This window comes from Hypomesus nipponensis, chromosome 8, assembly GCF_054491055.1.
Source record: "Hypomesus nipponensis isolate SF chromosome 8, ASM5449105v1, whole genome shotgun sequence".
Lineage (NCBI taxonomy): Eukaryota > Metazoa > Chordata > Actinopteri > Osmeriformes > Osmeridae > Hypomesus > Hypomesus nipponensis.
The window spans coordinates 18,519,357-18,541,810 of NC_140368.1; the positions used below are offsets into that span (position 1 = coordinate 18,519,357).

At 42.8% G+C, this 22,454-nt stretch overlaps 1 protein-coding gene and 1 long non-coding RNA gene across 3 annotated transcripts in view; one reads left to right on the top strand and one right to left on the bottom strand.

The window, feature by feature from the left end:
- The window catches only part of hhatlb (hedgehog acyltransferase like, b), a 93,368-nt gene that overhangs the window by 20,726 nt on the left and 50,188 nt on the right, over positions 1-22,454 (top strand). For both annotated transcript variants that reach the window (XM_084702599.1, XM_084702600.1), the window contains 3 exons: positions 7,173-7,344; positions 21,403-21,547; positions 21,643-21,678. In XM_084702599.1, the coding sequence (XP_084558725.1) occupies positions 7,173-7,344; positions 21,403-21,547; positions 21,643-21,678 (353 nt within the window). The remainder of the gene's footprint in view (positions 1-7,172; positions 7,345-21,402; positions 21,548-21,642; positions 21,679-22,454) is intronic.
- LOC146276201 (uncharacterized) lies at positions 91-18,924 on the bottom strand. Its single transcript, XR_014766261.1, has 3 exons — positions 18,085-18,924; positions 5,389-5,974; positions 91-4,768 (listed from the first exon to the last, which is right to left on the bottom strand). It is a non-coding gene; the product is annotated as an uncharacterized LOC146276201 (long non-coding RNA).

Sequence of the window (22,454 nt, forward strand, 5' to 3'; positions counted from 1 at the left end):
AGATTTGTAGGTTAGTAATAGAACTTTGAAATTAGCTCTGGCTTGGATAGGGTGCCAATGTAAAGAGACAAAAGTAGATGTTATGTGATAAAAGCTTTCTGGTTCTACACTGTAACAAAAAAAAAAAAAAACTTTTTCTGTAAATTATTCATGTTTTTTTCTGTATTTCTGAATGACAGGAAATACAGATAGAAAGACAAACTGTAAATGTATACTTTTACATGAGAATTACAGCCAAATGTTGTTAATAAAAAATACACTACAATTTCAGTCTTTTTACAAATATTTATAACATGTTCACAAAGAAATTCTGTTAAAACACATAACTTCACTTTATCAAAACTAGCTATTTTAACTGTTATTTTGCAGATATTTACTTTCATCCCACGGACAAATTACCTAATAACATAATTTTTGGTTTAAACATAGGAATCTTGAATTGTGAACTGAGCTTGGGTAGTTGACGTCATGCAATCCCCGCATGCACCAGTCAATATCAAAGCTCTCTATTGGAAGTCGCTTTTGATAAGAAGGAAATTTGCTGTCATCCAAGTTAACCCAGAAACACATTTTTTTTCTATAGCATGTGGTAATTCTCCAGGTTTTATAGACATATAAAGCTGAGTATCATCTGCATAACAGTGACCATTTACCCCAAAGCTTCTAATTATGTTTCCTGAAGGGCACATGTACAGCGAAAATAACAGAGGGCCTAGAACTGAACCCTGTGGTACTCTACTCCTGGATGAGCAGCCATCATAGTGGACACATTGTGATCTGTCAGATAGATACGATCAAATCACTGAAGTGAAGTACCAGAAATCCCAACATAGTTCTCCATATGTTCCTGGAGAATCTCATGATCCACAGTGTCAAAAGCTGCACTTAGGTCTGAAAGAACCAGGACAGAGATAGAGCCCACGTCAGAGGCTAATAGTAGATTATTGACTACCTTGGCTAATGTAGTTTCAGTGCTGTGGTGAAGACAAAATCCAGACTGGAGAGGTTCAGAAAGCTGATTTGACGAGAGGTGCTCAGTGAGCTGTTGTACCACAGCCTTTTCTAAACTTTTGAAGAGAAATGGCATATTTGAAATGGGCCTGTAGTTGCTAAGACAATCTGGATCCAGGTTTGGTTTTTTAAGAAGAGGCTTAATAATAGGTTGTTTTAAATCGTCTGGGACTTGGCCAGTTTTCAATAGAGTCATTAATAACACTAAGCATGGGTGATCCAATAATAGGGAGAAGTTCCTTACAAAGTTTGGCAGGGAGGGGATCAAAAAGGCAACTTGTGGGTTTCAATGAATCTATCAGCTTGATGAACGCTTCTATAGAAATAGGGTTAAAGTGGGTGAGAGCCTCAACATGCAACATGCTGGGTATAGAGGAAAATTCAGTGTTCATGGCCATTCCTCCAGGGCTAGCCTGTAGTTTGTCCTTTATTGCATAGATTTGTTGGTCAAAGAATTCGAGGAAATCATTGGGAGAGAGATCTGTACTAACAAATTCTGACAAACTCTTGGAAGTTGCTTTGGATAAAAGCGTCTTCTAAATGCATAAATGTAAATGTAAACTGGTCTTGAATTGTTTTTGCATTAGAACTAGCACAAACCAGTGCACTGAAATTTGTCATTTTATGTAGTCTGTCAATAAAGGCGAATAATAAATTGGTAACTTTATGTATTGGGCTGTAACTCTCTCTCCAAAGTGCAGATTGATTGAAGAGGTGGACAAATACACTTTCTTCAACAATAGTATTGCAGTCTGTCAATGTATGCAATTATTTAATTAATTGGTACTGTTTGGTCTGATTTTCAGTATTAATGAAAGTGAGGGTGTCAGAATAAACACAAAACATACGTCAAGGTTGTCGTGTGTGAGTCTGGCCAATCATGAAATAGCTGTGTTGTCATCAGAGCTTGTGCATTTGCTTTGGAGAACATTGGCTGGCTGACCCAGCCGGCTGCTCACTAATCGCTCTTGCGGCCCTTTGATGACATACATCACAGTGACATGGCGTTGGCACCGTCTCAAGTCGAACAACATTTCTAACTGGCATGCACTGCTTCAAGTCAGCCACCTATCTGTGCCGCCGGCACTGCATGAAGTCGAACACACCTATTGATTCATTACTCTGTCATTCATTATAAGGAGGGATGGGATCTTTCAAACAGCCTGAAAGATGCATTCATGGTTTACCAGCTCAAATGATTAAGAAATCCTGTGCACAATGCAATACCCTAGATTATCCTTAGGCTATTATATTTAGTTCATACATGTTAAGCGAACAAAAAGGAGGCTATTCTAAATCATCTGTCAGGCTAGATATGCCACCTCGTTGATTAATCATGCGCTACTGCCCTTGCGTAACCCGCCATCCACACTGGAAACTAGAGTCCCAATGTTACAATAATAGCCTACATAAACCAAAATACACATTCTCCCCAGTATTATATCATCCACTATGGGCTACAGGCTACACTGTCTGTCTTGTCATTCCGAAAGTTGTTAAAAAAAGAAAGCCTATTGCCTAGAATTTCCAAACAAATTACACATCTCTCATTTTTGCAATACCTCGACCTTGTCCTGACAATAAATGAAGAACATTACATGTTTTGCCAGTATAACTGGATCTAATCATACCATTGAATGTTTATGATGTCCCTGTTTGTTTATACTTTTGACTGGGGACAACAACGCAATCTGGTCATCTGACTATAGACCAACTGCAGGCTAACACTGCGTGTCCACTACAGCAACACAAATCACCTGCCATCACTTGCCTTCCCTGTCTGACACACTTGGGGGCATGTCAGACAGATGAATGCAGAGTTGTAGTTCTCTAAGGTCACTCAGTTTGTATAATGTCATGGCCAAGGGTGCAGACTTGGGTTTACGTACTCACAATATTAATCAAAATACACCTTTTACATACATGAAGCAAAAATTACATTTGCTGGCTAGATGTAACATGATGTTATCTACTATACACACTAGTTCTGGCTCTTTTTTGCTGTATTTTATTAAGAGTGAAAGATTAAATGTTGCACTACGCGACCAGATGCGAACGCCACTAATGATGTGCAACGCAGTCTCACAATATTTATCTAAATAAAACTTTTACACACATGATGCAAGAAATCCAATACACTGGCTAGATACATTTAGATTTATCCAAAGCGACTTCCAAGAGAGAGCTTTACAAAGTGCATAGGTCACTGATAATAACAACAAGATAGCCCCAAAGCATTGTGGGTAGCCAAAACAAGAAGCACACATTGTGAACAACCAAAAAGTAAGTGCCAAAGGGAAAAACCATAAGAGCATGTAGTTAAGCAAGTTACAATTAAACAACAGGAATCTTTAAGTGCAAGTGTACCTGTAGAAAAGCAAGCAACAGTAAAATAAAATAAAAATAAGATTAACTCAAATAGAATACAACAGTTTAAATCAGCTACCACTAACCAACAAGAGTCTAAGCAAGAGTCATTGTGATCCTTGAGGAAACTAGCATTGGGTTCAGCAAACCATTCCTAAGTACCATTGTACTACCGGAACAAGTGCGTCTTGAGTCTTCTCTTGAAGGTGGAGAGACAGTCTGTGTCTCTGATGGAGGTGGGGAGTTGATTCCACCACTGGGGGGCCAGGCAGGAGAAGAGCTTGTGTTGGGAACGGGCGGTCTTGAGCGGTGGGACCACCAGGCGGTTGTCTGGAGAAGACCGTAGGTGGCGGGTGGGGGTGTAAGGCTGCAGGAGAGACTTGATGTAGTCGGGTGCAGTCCCGTTCACTGCTCGGAAGGTCAGTACCAGGGTCTTGAATCTGTTGCGAGCCGTGATGGGTAGCCAGTAGAGGGAGATGAGGAGCAGGGTAACGTGGGAGCGTTTGGGTAGATTGTAGACCAGACGGGCCGCTGCATTCTGAATCATCTGAAGAGGGCGGGTTGCGCATGCTGGGAAACCGGCGAGCAGCGATTTGCAGTAGTCCAACTTGGAGAGGACAAGTGCTTAGACAAGCAGCTGGGTGGAGTGCTCAGACAGGTATCTCCTGATCTTCCGGATGGCATACAGGTTGAATCTACACGACCGGGAAACCACAGCAATGTGGGCCGTGAGGGAGAGCTCGTCATCCATGGTAACCCCAAGGCTCCTGGCAGAGGATGAGGGGGTCACCGTCGCAGATCCCAGGGTGATTGAGAGGTCGTGGGAGATGGAGGGTTTGGCCGGTATGATGAGAAGTTCTGTTTTGGCGAGGTTCAGCTGGAGGTGGTGCACGGTCATCCAGACGGAGATGTCTGCGAGGCAGGCCTCAATCCTAGCTGAGATCCCCGGATTGGTCGGGGGGAACAACAGGTACAGCTGCGTGTCGTCAGCGTAGCAGTGGTAGGAGAAGCCATGGGAGGTGATGATTGGTCCAAGTGAGGTGGTATACAGAGAGAAGAAGAGGGGTCCAAGGACGGAGCCCTGTGGGACACCAGTGGAGAGCTGGCGAGGGTCTGACAGTTTGCCTCCCCAGGAGACCTCGTAGGATCTTCCCGACAGGTAGGATGAGATTCACTGGAGTGCAGTGCCAGTGATTCCCATCTCAGAACGTCTGTAGAGCAGGATCTGGTGGTTAACCATATCAGACGCTGCAGAAAGGTCCAGCAGAATGATGACGGATGACCTCAAAGCCGCTCTGGCAGACTGGAGGGCAGTGGTGACTGAAAGGAGGGTAGTCTCTGTGGAGTGGCCGGTCTTGAAGCCCGATTGGTTGGGGTCAAGCAGGTTGTTCTGAGAGAGAAAGTTAGACAGTTGGTTAGATACAGCACGTTCAATTGTTTTAGAGAAGAAGGGTAACAGTGATACCGGTCTGTAGTTCTGGAGGACGGCAGGGTTAAGGGAGGGTTTTTTGAGTAGAAGGGTAACTCTGGCCTGTTTGGAGGCAGAGGGGAAGGTGCCAGAAGTAAGAGAGGAGTTTAGGACATGGAGAAGAAAAGTTATAATGGAGGGGGAGATGGTTTGAAAGAAAGGGGAGGGGACAGGATCAAGGGGACAGGAAGTGGGGCGATGAGAGAGAATGAGGTCAGAGAGCTCTGCCTCGGACAAGGGAGAGAGAGTTTAGACATTTAGTTGGGTCAGTCATGAAAGGTGAGGGGGTAGGAAAGGTGGGTTTAGGGAACCGACTGCTAATGGTGGAGATTTTTTCCTCAAAGAAGGAGGAGAAGTCGTCTGCTGTCAGGGTGGAGGGGGGGGGGGTGGGGGAGGTGGGTTAAGAAGGGTGGAGAAGGTAGAGAAAAGTTTGTGGGGGTTTGAAGCAGAGTAAGTTTTGTTTAGAAAGTAGAGGGTTTTAGCACCAGTTATGTGAGAAGAGAAGGATTTAAGGAAGGAGTGATACTTATCAAGGTCCAGACCGTCTTTGGACTTGCGCCATCTCCTCTCAGCTGCTCGAAGGGTGGACCGTTCTTCACAAATAACATCCCTAAGCCACGGGCAGGAGGGAGAGATCGTGCAGGTCTGGTTGACAGGGGACAGAGAGAGTCAAGTGATGCAATTAAAGTGGTTAACAGGGTGTCGGTGGCAGTGTTAGTGGGGTGGGACGAGAACTCGTCAATGGGAGGGAGGATGTCACAATAGAGGAGAAATGGGAGGGGGATAGGGAGCGAAGGTTGCGCCGGAAAGTTACGAGGGGAGGGGGGGTAGGAGGGAGAGAGACAGATAATTGGATAAAGTAGTGATCAGAAATGTGCAGTGGGGTTACAGAGGTTAGCTCAGTGATACAGTTACGTGTCCGGATGAGGTCTAGCTGTTTGCCTGCCTTGTGGGTCGCCGGTGTGCTCAGCAGTGTCAGGTCAAAGGCGGTCAGGAGAGACAAGAAGTCGACAGCCTGCGTTCCTTGGAGGTGGATGTTGAAGTCCCCAAGGACTATCAGGGGGGTTCCATCATCCGGGAGGACGCTGAGGAGCATGTCCAGCTCCTCCACAAAGTCGGCTAGCGGTCCTGGTGGGCGATAAAGAACAATTAAGCATGCTTTGATAGGATCAGTTAGCATCACATAATGGTGTTCAAATGATGTGGCAGTAACAGAGAGTGGTGTGGATGTGTTTTTAATGTGGGGAAAGTAGCAAACCTGTTCCATGTAGATGTAGCATGCGCTAATTTACTATGCTAGTGAACCAACAACGGCGACACTGCGCCATACCTCATTTTTTGGGGTAATTAACATGGGTGGGTATGCAGCCACACAGACGATTAGTGTGTCCTCCATCTTGAAACCGTGGAAGCTAGAAATGTTTACAGTGACTAACGGTTGCTATGTTACAAGAAACACGAAAACAATCACTCCTTATTTTACATAAAGTTGAGAATATCTCAACTTGAATCACGTCACTACCCACAACGCACCATGCAAGCGATTCACCTGGCTTCATTATAAAATTAATGGAAAGCATTGCGTCGCATCGCGTCACTGTAGTGGACACGCACTGTAACACGCAATGTGTTTGACATCCTTTAGCCAATAAGTTACATTTTGCTGAATGATTGAAGGGCTAGACAACAAACGCTCTAATAAATAATCACAATCACATAAATACAACACAGAAATAAATGACAGATTGACAAGGCATGTTCATTTTCCAACCGTACCTTTGCTCCGTGCAAGAAGCGGCATCTAGGGACCATTACGTGTCAGTAACAACATCCCTGTCTGAAGACTCAGCGTAACCGCGCTTCTAGTAGGTAAAACTGTCTCGGCGCTTCTAGTGTAAATGTAATGTCTCCATTAAATAGTACATTTGACCCAGGGAATGTCTAAGTAACCTCAAATGTGTTAACGGTTTTGCTATTATTAATATTAAAAACAAACATGAGATTTGGGGGGTATGAAACCGTCTCAAATACAGAAACTTACAGAGGAATGGATCAAACCCTGTGCAAACAGCCTTGTCGTAAAGTGGGGAATTTAGGTATTTTGGCTCAATATTTCTGCTTAGACACCTAATGATCTAATTAAAAACAAAGCTGCTTAGATCTCTGATCATTAATAAGACTGACAAATATGATAGGGATCTTCTGCAAAGCTGCTTGGACCCTTATACACACACACACCTGCAAACACACAGCTGCATACACACACAAAGAGAGAAGACTGCTGCTGCAACACTGGTTTCTAGTTTTTGTATCCTGCCCTCTACAGGCCAACAGGTCTGACCTGACCAGGAAGGAGAGAGAGATGTGGAACATCAGTCTGCAGGGCCTGATTCACTTGGGTGCAATAATCCTGGTGGATGTCCTTTTCCACTTCATGTACATCTTGACCATACCCACTGACATGAAGCTGCTCAAGCACCTCTCAGACTGGGCATTAGGTGTGTGGAAGATTCTGCTCCCATGGGACAGATTCATTTGACTGTTTTGATAAATGTGTGTATGCACAATGTTTCTCATTTAATCTGCAGACCATATGACATCACACAATGTAGCCTATGTAACATAAAGTAATGTATGTTTGTTAACGGGGGCATGTTTATTTTTCTCATTTCACTGGAACATAGAAGGCACCAGGCCCGGATTGGGTAATCGGGAGAATTCTCAATGGGCTGCTTCACTTTTACATTTAGTCATTTAGCAGACGCTCTTATCCAGATCGACTAACAGTAGGAACAGGGACATTCCCCCGAGGCAAGTAGGGTGAAGTGCCTTGCCCAAGTACACAACGTCATTTTTGCATTTCGAACCAGCAACCTTCTGATTAATAGCCCGCTTCCCTAACCGCTCAGCCATCTGACCCCATTTGGTCCAGTTGAGGATTTTTGTTGTTGACATTTGTCACGTTAGTCTATCTTCTCTTGAAGTATGCTACACACGTTCCGCATTCTGACACCGCAGAATGGGTTGTAACATGTGAGGAAGTTCTCCCCTCCCAAATAGAGTTGGTTGGGTCCATAGCCTATCTTTTCCTAAAACTTTTCTCAGGCTACCGATAGCTGGGCTGGGCGGCCCTACCGTAATGATACGCATCAGGGAGGATGGATGGGAGGAAGAGGACAGGAGGGGCTGAAAAAGCCAGGTTGAACAATAACTAAAAAACATTGGAGGAGGAGGCTGCCAAATGTGCCAAGCTTACCGGTTCATTTTCAAGAGGACAAACACAAGTGGCAAGTGGTATTGAGACATAGGCCTAATGATTAGCATTAGCAACGTAATTGTGTGGCGACCCTTCACCCTACTTGCTTCGGGGAGAATTTCCCTGTAATTACTGTAAGTCGCTCTGGATAAGAGCGTCTGCTAAATGACTAAATGTAAATATCGTTATCACAACTGCATTTACATAATTTTAAAAGTGATAAGGGAGAAAACTGCATTCAAAGATTCCACTCCATTTCATTCTAATTCTATTGTGATGCATGAGGGAAACACCAATACTCAACTCGACTGTTTCAAACAGATTGTCAATCTGTTTACATGAATCAGAATCAGAAAGGGATTTATTCGCCATGAAAGTTTGCACAGACAAGGAATTTACTTTGGCAGGAAGGTGCATACAATAAACATATAGGAACCTAAAATTAAAATATGTGGACTATCTATACTAAGGGTACATAAACTAGCAGTACTAAGTGGAATTAGAATTAAATAAAATGTACAATAAAATAAAATATATGTTGCCATAAAATATAAGTTGCCAATTACAATGAGAATACAAAAAATACAAATATTACAAAAGATACAAATGTACAAGATAGAATTGTGTAAATGCAATATGTTTTAAGCAGGAAGTCATTTAGAGTCAGTGTGGACCCTTGGCCTTGTTGAAGAGTTCAACAGCGGAAGGGAAAAAACAATTTTTGTGGTGGGAAGTATTGGTCCTGATGGCCCGCCGCCTTCTGCCGGAGGAGAGTGACTGAAACAGGGAATGTCCAAGGTGGGAGGAGTCGGCTACAATCTTCCTCGCTCGCCTCAGGGTCCTCGAGGTGTGCAGGTCCTCGAGGGAAGGCAGATTGCAGCCAATCACCTTCTCAGCAGTGCGGATGATACGCAGCAGCCTGCTCTTGTCCTTGTCAATGGCAGCAGCGTACCGCACGGTGATGGAGGAGGTGAGGATGGACTCAATGATGGCTGAGTAGAAGTGCACCATCATTGTCTTTGGCAGGTTGAATTTTTCAGCTGCCGAAGGAAGTACATCCTCTGTTGTGCTTTCTTGATGAGGGAGCCGATGTTCAGTTCCCACTTGAGGTCCTGGGAGAGGATAGTGCCCAGGAAGCGGAAGGACTCCAGTGTTGACTGGGGAGTCACTCAGGCTGATGGGGGTGAGTGGGGCTGTGTTCTTCCTGAAGTCAACAACCATCTCCACTGTCTTAAGAGCATTGAGCTCGAGGTGGTTCTGGCTGCACCAGGTCACCAAGTTGGCCGCTTCCCACCTATAATCAGACTTGTCTCCACCAGAGATGAGCCCAATAAGGGTGGTGTCGTCAGCAAACTTCAGGAGTTTTATGGACGGATGACGGGAGGTGCAGCTGTTGGTGTACAGGGAGGAGAGCAGAGGAGAAAGGACACAGCCCTGAGGAGATCCAGTGCTGATGGACCGGGAGTCAGAGATTTGTGTTCCCAGTTTAACGCACTGCTTCAGAAAGTCTGTGATCCACCTGCAGGTGGAATCAGGCACGTTCAGCTGGGAGAGCTTGTCCTGAAGCAGGGCTGGGATGATGGTATTGAAGGCAGAGCTGAAGTCCACAAACAGGATCCTGACGTAGGGTCCAGTAGAGGGTCTGTGATGGATTTAAGGTGTGCCAGCACCAGGCGTTCAAAAGACTTCATGTGAACACCGGAGACAGCTGGTCAGCACAGTTCTTGAGGGTGGCAGGGGAGACAGCATCTGACCCAGTTCCTTGGCGTGGGTTCTGCCTCTTGAAGATTCTGTTAACTTCACTCTCCTGAAAGGAGAGTGTCGTCACTGAGTTGGTGGGGAGCGGGGGGGAGGGAAGGGATGGTTCAGGGCAGTCCAATTGTCTTTTAAAAACGACAGTAGAACTCGTTCAGGTCGTTGGCCAGGCGAGAGTCGTTAGTGGAGTGGGGGGCTCTGGGCTTGTAGTTGGTGATATGCCTTAGCCCTCTCCAGACAGAAGCAGAGTCGTTAGCCGAGAACTGGCGCTTCAGCCTCTCTGAGTACAGTCGTTTAGCCTCTCTCACCGCCTTGCTAAACCTGTTCTTCGACTCCTTGAATCTGTCCTTGTCTCCACTCCTAAACGTGGCCTCTTTGTCCATCCTCAGCCTTCTGAGTTTAGCTGTAAACCAGGGTTTGTCGTTGTTGTAGCTCACCCTGGTGCGTGTTGGTATACAGCAGTCCTCAAAGAAGCTGATGTATGATGTCACAGCCTCCGTGAGCTCATCCAGACTATTGGAGGCAGTCATGAACATATCCCAGTCAGTAGAGTCCTAGCACGCCCAAAGTTCCTCCATAGCCTCACTGGTCCACTGTTTCAATGTCCTCACAGCAGGCTTGCAGCGCTTAAGCTTCTGCCTGTATGCAGGAATCAGGTGAACCATGGCGTGGTCTGAGTGACCCAGTGCTGCTTGGGGAAGCGCATGGTATGCTGTTTTATTGATTGAAGAGTAGCAGTGATCCAAAGTGTTCCCCTCTCTGGTAGGGCATTTGATGAGTGAGATTGCCTTTGTTAAAGTTGCCTAGCACAATAACCAAGGAATCTGGATTTTCACGCTCCACGCACAATATCTGGTTGGCGAGCACACGTTGAGCCTCGTTGGCGCTAGCCGCCGACCAGTATGAATGAAGCAAACTCACATGGAGAGTAAAAAGGTTTACAGTTAATAAAAAATGATAAGGAGAACAGTCCTGCAGAATCACTGTCAGATCTTCACACCAGCCACTGTTAATGTAAAAACAAATACCACCACCTTTCGTTTTGCCAGAGAGCACAGGGTCGATCCGCCCCCAGCAGTTTGAAAGCTGCTGGCTGTAGCGCAGAGTCTGGGATCTGTGCACTCAGCCATGTCTCCTTAAAGCACAAAACGGAAGATGAATGAAAGTCTCTGTTTTTCCACACCAGTAGCTGGAGTTCATCCAGTTTGTTGCTCAGTGAACGCACATTGGAGAGAAATATCCCCGGAAACCCTGTGCGTGCCCCACGCCGAGGGAGTCGCACCAGTGCACCGGCTCGTTTGCCTCTTCTACGGCGCTTCGTTGTTAGGACAAAGCCGAGGGTGGCTTTGACTATAATTTCCACTAATTCTGCCGCTGGAAGCAGAAAAGTGGGATATAAATCCACAGGAGTTGTAGTCCTGATGTTTAGAAGTACTTCTCTTGTTAGAGAACCCCAGAAATCTTGGCAGAACGCTGAATTAACAGACAAAACTAGACAAAAAAAGAGCGCACCAAGCGACCGAGGCTGCCTTCATCTGTGCCATCTTGAATATCACTTGAATAACTTCTCAGCAAGTAATTTTTTAGTTTAGCCTGGAGCCTAACTTCATTGATCAGTTGTTACGGGCTGCTGTAGCACTCAAAAGAGCAGACAAACTGAGTATTTGATTTGACATGGCTGGAAACTCTTGCTAGCTAACATGTCCAAAAACCCTTGAAATGAACTGTTTTTCATAATTAAGTTTAGGGTGTTAACTGTACAAAACATCAAAAATCTAAATTTTGACAGAAAACTGCTTTTCGATCTTTTTTTGAACAATGAGTGGCCGCAACATCCGACGGGTTCTTGCAGACCGCCACACAATTATTCGGCTACTATCGTTGTAGCGTTGTCAACCTATTCACCAGAAAAATATTACATTTTATTAAAATATTAGCCTTTTGGTATACAAAAAAAAGTGGGCCGGTCTTGGGCCTGAAACTCCCGGGATGAAAAGTGACCCCACCCCGGCCCTGGAAGCCCTATGCACTAAACACGTGGTGCAGGTGTAAAACTTGATTCAATTCATATGCTTTTTGATCAGCTTCAAACGTTTAAATTCCAAAATAATGATAAGCTTTGAATGGTCCGCCACAGGGGCGTAGCCAGAATAATATTTTTGGGTAGGCCTAGAACAGTGGTTCTCAACCTGTGGTACGCAGGAATATCAGAAATATTTAAATACCTTAACTATGATATAATTGAAATGTGATTTTAAAAAGTTCTGCCTTCCCTATATTATTATTGTTTCGAAACAAAAATAAATATTGGCTCGCGCTACTACCTGACGGTTCTTGGGTAGTGGCGCATGCAAACATCCACGATAGTTGCTCCGCAAACTGTGTAGCTTCATAGAGCAGGGCTTCAGACTGCGACCAAATGGTTGCATTTTGCGACCAGTTTTGAGACAGTGCAAGCATTGTTTACAAGCACTCATGCATGTGTGACCTACAAATTTGGAATTTATTGGGTGTGCACAACGTCAGCACACGGTAGCAACGACGCATAGATAAGACGTCCTTGTACAGCGCTATCAGCGAGCCCTCAGCATTAGTAGCTTACCGTAGCTAAAAGTTTTGGAAAGTTTAGGCTATTTTTCACTAGTTTCCTACGAACATGTCTTATGTAATCTGCCAAATTAGTGAGTTTCCCTTCGTTCTTTTGGTGAGCAGTCTCACGAGCCCTTCTCATGGAGCCGAGCAGCTAAATACTTATTTAGCATTAGTGTTGTTAGCTCCTGTATCCCTGCCTGTATTTGTGTTGTTGTGCTGTTATAATCAACAAGTATCGTGTCGTGGTATAGGAGGACTGTTCGAAAAGCGCTGCATCATACATTTAAGTTATTTAGCTAAGACTTGCATGTACAGTACGTAATGTCACATTAAATCATGTATTTAAACTCAAGTTTGTGTGGTGCATCGCTGTATATCAGTTGTAAAAATTTCAGTAAAAAAACGGACCCATATGCAACCGACGAAAGCACACACCACAATTTCCCCAGAAATTGTACCCTCTCTACATTAATAATTGCATTGCAGATCAATATAAGGTGTACCCCAAAATTTTCTGCTTGCGCTCCAAAAAAATTAAGTCAGGGGCTACTGTAATCCTAGTAAAAAAAGTTTGTCTGGAGCCCAATAAGGTATACGCTACTGTATATTAATGTTGGTCATAATGGTGGTACTTGGAGAGTCAAATATTTTCTTAGGTGGTACGGGGTCTAAAAAGTTTGAGAACCACTGGCCTAGAAAAATATGGATAGGCATCTTTTCAGTTTTTTTTCTTATTTACTTTGCGATGTGCACCCGGTGCATCCTTTTTCGTTTTTGGGTAGGCCTTAGAACAAATTGGGTAGGCCTGTGCCTACCCGTGGCTACACCCCTGGTCCGCCAAGTGTGAGTTTTTATTGTGCTTTCAATTATCTTGATCAAGCAGGACAACAATTTTATTCAATGCCTTATATTACATAGATGGAAGCAGTATGTTTGTAGCAACAAAGTTGCTAATAATAAACAGCCCAGACCATAATTTTTTTGTACTGCTGGTGTGTTGAATCTTGTATGTTGAAGTTAGTAGTAAGTAACGAAAGTAAGTATCAATTAATGCTGTCAAACGATAACAATATTTAATCAAGATTATTCGCATAAATGTCATAGTTAACTCGCAATTAATTGCACATTTTTATTTATTCTAAATGTCCCTTGATTTCTTTTTGTCCCATTATTTTTTCTCAATTTAATGCTCTTATCAACATGGAAAAGTGGATCGGCTTGCTTAGTGCAAATGTTTTTCTTTAATTGAAAACAACATTCCAATCGCCTGGCTTTGACGAGGGGGCGGAGAATTCGCATCAGGTGTGTCCTTGGTTATCAAGTGGTATTTCAGACTGGACGTGCTGCGATGATAGCTCAGTTCACAACGACAAAATGTATTAGGTGTGTTCGACTTCATGCAGCACCGGTGGCGCCTACAGACGGCAGCAGCTTGAAGCTGACAATGCCATTTGCTGCTTCAAGTCAGCCGGGCTGCAGGGCGCTGCAGGCGACGCTGTCGCTGCATAAAGTTGAACGCACCTACAGATCACTTTGGTCTTGTCAATGGAACCATTTGGCAACTTTTTAAAAGTAAACTTTCCATTCAGAATCTTATTGGCTTCCATTTCGGCATTTCGTGCTCCACTCAAAACATAACTTTAGCCTGGTACTCTTTAGCCGACACGCAAGCCCAAACAAGTGTGAGCCGCGTGCCTATTGTTTTGTTTCCGGTCTAGTTAGATCTGGGGCCCGTTCGTCGTAAGAGTTGAAGCTAAGCTAATCCATTGTCCCTTTAGCCCGTTAACTTTAGCGAGCTAACTGAGAACCGCAAATATCGGTTTGTTGACGGCTGATCCGCATCCAAATCATGTGGTTAATTTTAATCAGGCTAAACTTATCAGGGCAAGTGCACGAGCACGCCACACTTCAAAAGGCAGGAAAGGTCGATCACCAAAACCGTGATTTTCTAACGGTATGATGGCGGAAAAGACGAAAGAGAGAGCGGTGATATTCTCGCCATCTGAGCAAACTATTATAATGAGTCTCTACGAAGACGCATAAGTATATTATCATTGCTAAGTCAAACACCGCCACCGCTGCCAGAGCAAGACAGGCATCTTGGCAAAAAAAAATTCGATAAACTAAATGCGTATTTTGGGAAATGGCTCATCTTTAGTGCCTTATTACCCCGATCAATCAGATCACATTTCTTTAAATGTGCCTGCTGGCAGTAGGCTTAATGGAAATTAATCATCGAATTAGATCTTGCTAGCGAAAATTATGATATCAACTTTTTCAGAATAAGTATAAAAACAAAGAGTATAATTGATACGAATTCATAGACACTTATGAGGATATATGTAGGCCTACTGAAAGCGCATGTACTAGGGTGATATCAGGTAAAATGGGCCACTTTTTGGTAAATCGTTTGGGACAATAATACAATACCATATATGCCTTTTGCATGTATTTTTATGATTACTAATGACTGTTTTTGATCTTTTTTTTTGAATGATGTAATAAAATTATTTAGGCCCTACAGTTCTTGAAACATCAGCTGTGCCAACTTTTTTGGCACAAGCATTTTCAGGTAAAATGGACCAGCTGTTCAGGTAAAATGGGCCAGTGAAACTGCAAAGGGAAATTGTAATTTATCATCAAATTTACTTTTAAAACACAGTTGCTTATACAGCCACAAAACATTTAAACTGCATTAAACAAACATATTCATATGTGCCATAATTTAAAAAAAATGATCCTGAAGCCAAGACTCGTCACAGTTTCATATATATGTGACGGTGTGCCCTCAATACCCAGCTTGACCAAAAGTACCTCATACTGGTTAAACCACTGGCTAACCACCTCTTTGTTGAGTCCAGCAGCCCGTGCTGCAGACAGGACCTCTGGCTTGCACATCCAAAGCTCTGGGTTGTGCTTTAGAAAGTTCTTAAACCAATAATATCCGGCCCTCCCTGCTGTCTTGGAGAAACCAGAAATGTTGTTCTTGGCTGCAAAATCAAAGGCCACTTGCCGGACATCACGTTTTGTGAAGGGAAACCCCCTCTGCGCCAATGTGTTGATGGTGGCAGCAAGCTCCCTTTCTGCCTCCTGTGGAAGGTAGGGCTTCTGCCCTGACACATGTTCACTGCCAGTCACCTTTCCACTGATGCGTCTTTGCAGTGTTGATTGCGGCACACCCCATGCTCTTGATAAGAGGTGCACACTCACTGTAATTCCTTTCTTCTCTCCCTCCATGTATTAATCTAAGGCCCCCTTCATCCTCTCCTCTTTCCACAGATTGTAATTGTTTGGCCTTCCTTTCCATCCCTGTTTCATCTTTGTATCCTTTCCTCTCTGGTCCTTGCTCCTACTCTCTTTTTTGTCTCTCTTTCCTTCTCCCTTTCTCCTCTCCTCTCGCTTCCTTCTCCTTCGCCATACTCACTGTACATAAAATATCTACTACCATTATTACTGTTGGGGGGGTCATGGTGTGACACACACACACACCCTCACACACACTCCAACACGTGTATGTGTGTTTGTGAGTGACACAGATGATGGCCCATTTTATCTGAAACCATGTTGCCCATTTTACCTCAGTGGGTTAAGGTAAATTGGACCACCAAGAAAAACATAACGTTTTCAAAACGTTTTCATTATTTGTGATTGATGCCATCAAGACAGATATTCATAGTTTTTATGTGCATGTTTAAAAAAAAAAAAAAGATTTATCATCCTTATAATAGTTTAATTAGATTTGGTATGCCAGGCTACTTACCATGCAGCTTTCTGGTGCAGTCTTGTTTGAATTATTGGCCCGCCCACCATAGCAACCATAAAGCAATCAAATCCCCTGTTACTTGTCAGGGCTGGGACCCCCAAACCTTAAATGGCCCATTTTACCTGATATCACCCTATGTATGTGTATATGCATGTAGGCCTATGTGTAAATCCCTCTTTGATTTCATTGACTGGGGCATCGCCAGGAATATGATGAATTGATTCATCAGCTGGTTAAGCGCCAAGTACACTTTTCTTACAGCAACGCATGCTGTGGCTTTGCCAATGTTTTCTGCATCGCCTATACTGTATAAAAATGTAGCCTACCTGACGCGAAAAACCTCAAGGCTATGCAGAGAGTCTGAAGCACAGTAAAAGTTTCAAGTAGCTTTATTGTCCATTTCTTCACATCAAGACATAAAAAGGAATCGATATGACGTTTCCCACTCTCCCACAGTGAAACATAAAAAGCACAGGCACAACAGATAAGACATTTCTTAGAACATAGCGTTACATATTCACATACAGCAGCATAAGCTCATAAAGCATAGCTTGCTGCGGCGTGTGATATTTGCAATGTACGGCCCGAGAAGGTCTTGCAAATAAATGAGTCCTTGTCGGCTGAATCGATATCGCTCAAACAAGAACTCATCCGTGTGAAATAAAGGATCTTGGCGATCGTGAAGAACTATATTGGTATGGAAAGTTAATCGAACTATATCTCCTTGGTCAGCTGGGTCTCTCAAAAAGGGAGCTGCCAATTATTTTCCGGGGGTGTGGCAAGCTCATCCAGCTACACTTACGTTAGCCTGCTCTCGAGCAGGTTAGTGCTAATTGATATGTTACTATGGTGATTTATCTAAACTTGCTTCCACGAACCAAAAATAGGGGCGTGTTTTATCTTAGCCTGAAAATTAGCTCGCTAAACTGCTTAGCGAGCTACGACGAATACCCCCCTGGTGTGGTGTTGTAGTTTTTCTAACGTCACTAGTTGATGCAATAGCATGTGAAAAAAACAAAAGTTTGCTAGGCCAAAAAGAATGTTAATCTCGCGATAAATTTACACTGTTAAAATGGGTTTGCGTCAACGCCATTAATAACACGTTTAACTGACAGCACTAGTATCAATATAACATTTACAAAAGCACATTTATCAATAATGATGAACAGCATTCAAATTAATTGTAATCAAAATAAATGGTCACATGTTATACCAATAGTTGAATCTATTCCTAGTTATGTCTTTACATAAGTCTACGTTTCTAGACTAAGAGAAGACTAAGAAAATTCAACAAATATCTCCATTAAAGGTCACATGACATGCTGTTTTTGGATGCTTTTATTTAGGCCTTAGTGGTCCCTTAATACTGTATCTGAAGTCTCTTTCCCGAAATTCAGCCTTGGTGCATAATTACAGCCACTACGAGCAGTCCCACAATGAACTTTCCTCAAGAAGCTCTGTTTCCGTGTCTATAGCTTTAGATTTTAATGCGGAGGAGAGAGGAGAGAGAGCTAATGTTTACGATGGATGTATCGCAATGGCTCGCGGCCCCGTTGCTGTAAGATGCCTCAAATTTTCCCAATTCTCATCAGATCACATTAGCACACTCATAGTTATTTCAATGAGGGAAAAGACGGATTTTGCGCGCGCCATGACAACAGCAGAATGGTTATCCAAATAACAAAGAAGTGTACAACACTCGCGTTACAGCATGTGCATTCACACACATACTTGATGCCATCTTCCTTTACATTAGCGACAGTAACTCAGCTGTTAGCTGCAGAGCTAATGTTAAAGCCACATTCTAAGGGTAGCAAGCTCGGTAACCATATACAGTAAAGCAACAAAATGATATGGCGTTAGTTAACTCACTTTTCCGAAGTTTGCAGCTGGACCACGGAGAATTAGTACTGATCCAGATTTTTATTTCAGCAAGGCCAGCTTTGTATTAGCTCAAGTTGAGGAAACAGTCGTGGCTGAAATGTTTGGCGCAGACAAACAAAACTTTAGGAAGTTGTGTCGGCGGATTCCCAGAGAAAATAAAATTAAGACACTGGGTCTTCAGAGGCTCGGATGAAGGAACTGTAAAAATTATTTTGTTTTCCTTTGTACATCCGAACTGAGCAAATGTAATGCTTTGTTCGTTTGCAAGCCATGATGTCTCTCGAGGATAAAAACACTTGCACGGTCATAGCTCAGTTTCTCATGGGCGGGCCAGATTATCTGGGCGGGCAAAGTAGGGAAAGAGGGAGGTAATCTTCCTCCTTGTAACGTCAAAAGGAGATTTTCATACCGACCGTTTGAGCTTTCATTTTCTCACAGGCGGAGAAGAATACCCAGGGCTTGGTTTACACCTATCAAAATTTCTAGCCACTGGGGGACCAAAGGCAGGCTAGGGGAACTCATATTAATGTTAAATAACCTCCTAAAATTAAGTTTTCATGTCATGTGACCTTTAAAAAAATTTTGGGGGGTCTATGACTGTGCTTAATTAATGTCTGGGAAACTGAGCTTTAAAGCGAAACTGAAAAAGTAAACCTCATGAGGTAAACCCCTAACATTTTATGTGGTAAATTAAGGTTTGCGAAGCCTTGAAAGAAAGGAAATTGAAATGACCACCAAAATCCTAACTCAACCGATGCACGAACCAGGGGCCTTTCATACCAGAAGATGGCGTACGGCCAAAACTCGAAAAGTACCTACGCACAGAAATATTCACATGTATAAAACCGGTCGTACGTCAGGTTCTGCGCACCTTTCCTTTATAAATCACAATCAACGTGAGATTGACCGCACGTAAATGGGCCACTGACCCTGCCTTGCCTCTTCCCATAAATGAATATGCAGATGGACTATAAAAAAGCAACTTGGTGCCCCTAAGCACAGCACGTAATGCGCGTGGTGGGAGCGGCGGTAGTGGTCAAATACCGCTATAACAAAAGGGTTAGACTGCAACCAGAGGCCGTCTATGGAGAGCCTGTCCACTCCCTATTAAGCCCCATTGTACCGAATTTGGTTGCAGTTCCACCAGTGTTCCACTGGGGGTGATCGCGGCATGAGGCAATGAGTGCAAATTGATTGGGATTCTATGGAGCTCGACGGACAAATTTGTCTCTTTCTCCTGATTGTTGTTGAGAAATCTCAGATTTGATTGTAGTTTGTGCAAGTTCAACATGGATTATAGGTCAAAAGTTGAATGAACGAGTACTTACAGTATGTCCTTTCGATTTCTTACAGGGTGAGTTGTTGTTGCCCATAACACGCACACATTCTGATAATGAATGCTGATTCTACTACGTCATTGACATTTTAAAAGGCTTTTTAGAACAAAAAAATTACTTGAAAATCCAACACCCGGCAGTGTATTTTCTTTGCCTCCTCTTTTGAATGCAACATTCAAATTACTAGACAAAAAATTATATCCTGAGAAAAGTGGATTTTGAGGGGTTTAGTTCCGTTAACCTCCATTCATTCTGCACTCACTGGTGAGCGCACTCATATGGAACCAGAGTCGAACTGCACCCAGTTCAGAAGCTGGAAGTTTGCCCAAGTGGCGGTTTTTCCCATATTAGACATTCTTTGACTACAACAAAAACTACCAACAAAAATGGATGCTCCTAGCTGTATTGGCTTTACAGAGACATAAATGGGAGCTTAAATCAAATCAAATTTATTTGTATAGCCCTTTTTACACGCAAGCATGTCACAGAGGGCTTCACATACGCCCATAGAACTTACAGAGCCAGAATCTAATTCAGAGGACATAAGGACGTGTTTAGACAAAAAACCTGAAATTCAATTTACAGGGACTTTATTATTCAATCTTTATTAATGTGCCTTTACATTTTTTTTAAGAGTTTACGAGTAAAATATGGATTGAACATATGTTTGATAACACATTGAAACATGCTAGATTGTACAAATAAAGTTTCTTCTTAATTGATATTTGTGTTACAACTCCTTTACAATGGTTAGCCTCGGTCGGCCCATGGACCTTAAATTTAGCATTAGCCTAATAAAGACACAGCCTAATATAGATCCATTTTCAGTTTAACACACTCCAACTTTTGTTGTGAACACACATCAACATGTCCACTTTATAGTCATGCCAACAACAGCTAATAATGACAGAGGAATGACCGCGACTAACTTAATTTACAAGATTCAAGCTGTCCCTAGTTCACAATACAAAGTTTGTATTTGTTGGCCTCTGTGTTGTCATCTATAGTCTCGCCATAGTGCAATTGAAGATGGTAAGATGCACACAACACAGGGAGGTATTGAAGAGGGATTCATCAAATGTATAGACATAAAACAAGGGTATTTAACTAAAACGAGGAAAAGAATACCAAAACTATTACTAAAACAAATTTTTTTTTTTTTTATCCATGTCACCTCTGGAGCTCCATAGTTGAGTTAAGGTTTTGGTGATGTGGTGATCATTTGAATCTCCATTATTTACTGGCTGTTCATCAATTTAATACGTAAAACTTGGTTTCAATACATTTATTTTGATATTTTAGTAGGCTTTTTTGTATCATATTTTATTAAAGAATGAGTACCAGAAACAACAGGCATGTATTGACTTGAACAAGAACCCTCCCTCCAGGTGAAGAAATCATGTTTCACTTGGGATTAATGCGGTTGTACAAAATTCGGGATTTTATGCAGCTAGCACTACTGTAAAAGTGGGAGGCAAGTTGCATCAAATCTACGGATGTCGCATGGTTATTCATCATTGCTTTAAAGGACATAAACGACATATCTAAATAACTAGTTAATCTAGCTAATTTAACTGGCTCTAAAAGTTGTACATGCTAGCTGTCTGGATATGCCCCTGCCTTTAATTTAACAAAGGCCTAACAATGGAAGGAAGTATCTCTTGCAAAAGGCAAAAAAGCATTCCTCAAATCACTTTTAGCATTTGAGGAAGCCCCAAAATGTTTATTAATGAAAAGACTCCCCCATCCACAACTTTTCACCATTTTGTTTAGAAAATAGGGGCAAGTTAAAGCTAAAATGAAGGTGGTTAGGTACTATAAATTGCTTCCACAGACTCACTTCAATGATCTGCAGATTGACTGAGAAACACTTGTATGTAAGTATATATTTTTTAAGGTGGTAATATTTGGTGTTATTCATCCCTGTTTTATTGTTTCTCTTTTTGTTTGATTGGCTGTGTCCCATTAGTTGGCTTGGCGTATTATAACCTGGTGTACGATTGGGTCAAAGCTGCTGTCATGTTTGGGGTCATCAACACAGTGTCCAGACTGGACCACCTTGATCCACCTCAACCCCCAAAATGCATCACCATGCTATATGTGTTTGCTGAAACGTGTGTACACAGTAATACATCTCTTAACATTAATAAATAATCTTAATGTTCATTTATGTGATACTAAATTCTCCCATATTTTGTCTCCCTTGTAGTCACTTTGACAGAGGAATCAATGACTGGCTCTGCAAGTAAGTGTCTTAATCAGAAAAACGAATGTTTCAGATGCTAAATACTACACTGTTCCTTTAGTAGTACAAAAAAGTATTTTGATAAAAACCTGGGGCCTCATGTACGGCCTTAACTTGAGTACCTAAAAGTACTGTGGTGGACTTTCAATGGGTCCCAAGGCTTACTTCAAAGGTACAAGAACTTAGGCTTTGAGTCATCGATCGGATTACAAAGGTTTGCTTTATTTGTGCCAGGAACTGGAAGGTACTGTACATTCGCCAGACGTCTCAGCTAGAGAAGTTTATACAGATCATGCACATCATACAAACGTCATACAAATACTTTTGGCTGGGCTGTTTACTAGGCTATTGCTAGAACTCGAGGGGTAGTTCTTTCCCATCAGCTGTTATCTAATGTCAGCCTGACCTAGCGGCCGCTATCTGGTACACAACACAAAGTGGATTTTTGGTGGGAGCAGAACATTCTAATACAGATTACTTTATCGGGAACACAGAAGAGGCCCATAGAAGGAAACGCCCTGGGGATGTTTTGCTCAGGACAACACTCAGCTAGCTCCTTGCTCTCTGCCTGGGTTTTTCCATAGCTTGTCGCTAACAAGAGGCCAGGGGCCGGTTGCACAAAGCACCTTAAGTTAAGATTTTCCTTAAAGACAGAGTTAAGGTTTCCTTAAAATATAATCGCTTGCACAAAGCACCCTTAAGTATTTTCCTTAAGGTTTCCTTAAATGTTCCCTTAAGTATTTAAGGTTTTCTCCTTAACTTCGTCTTATACTTAA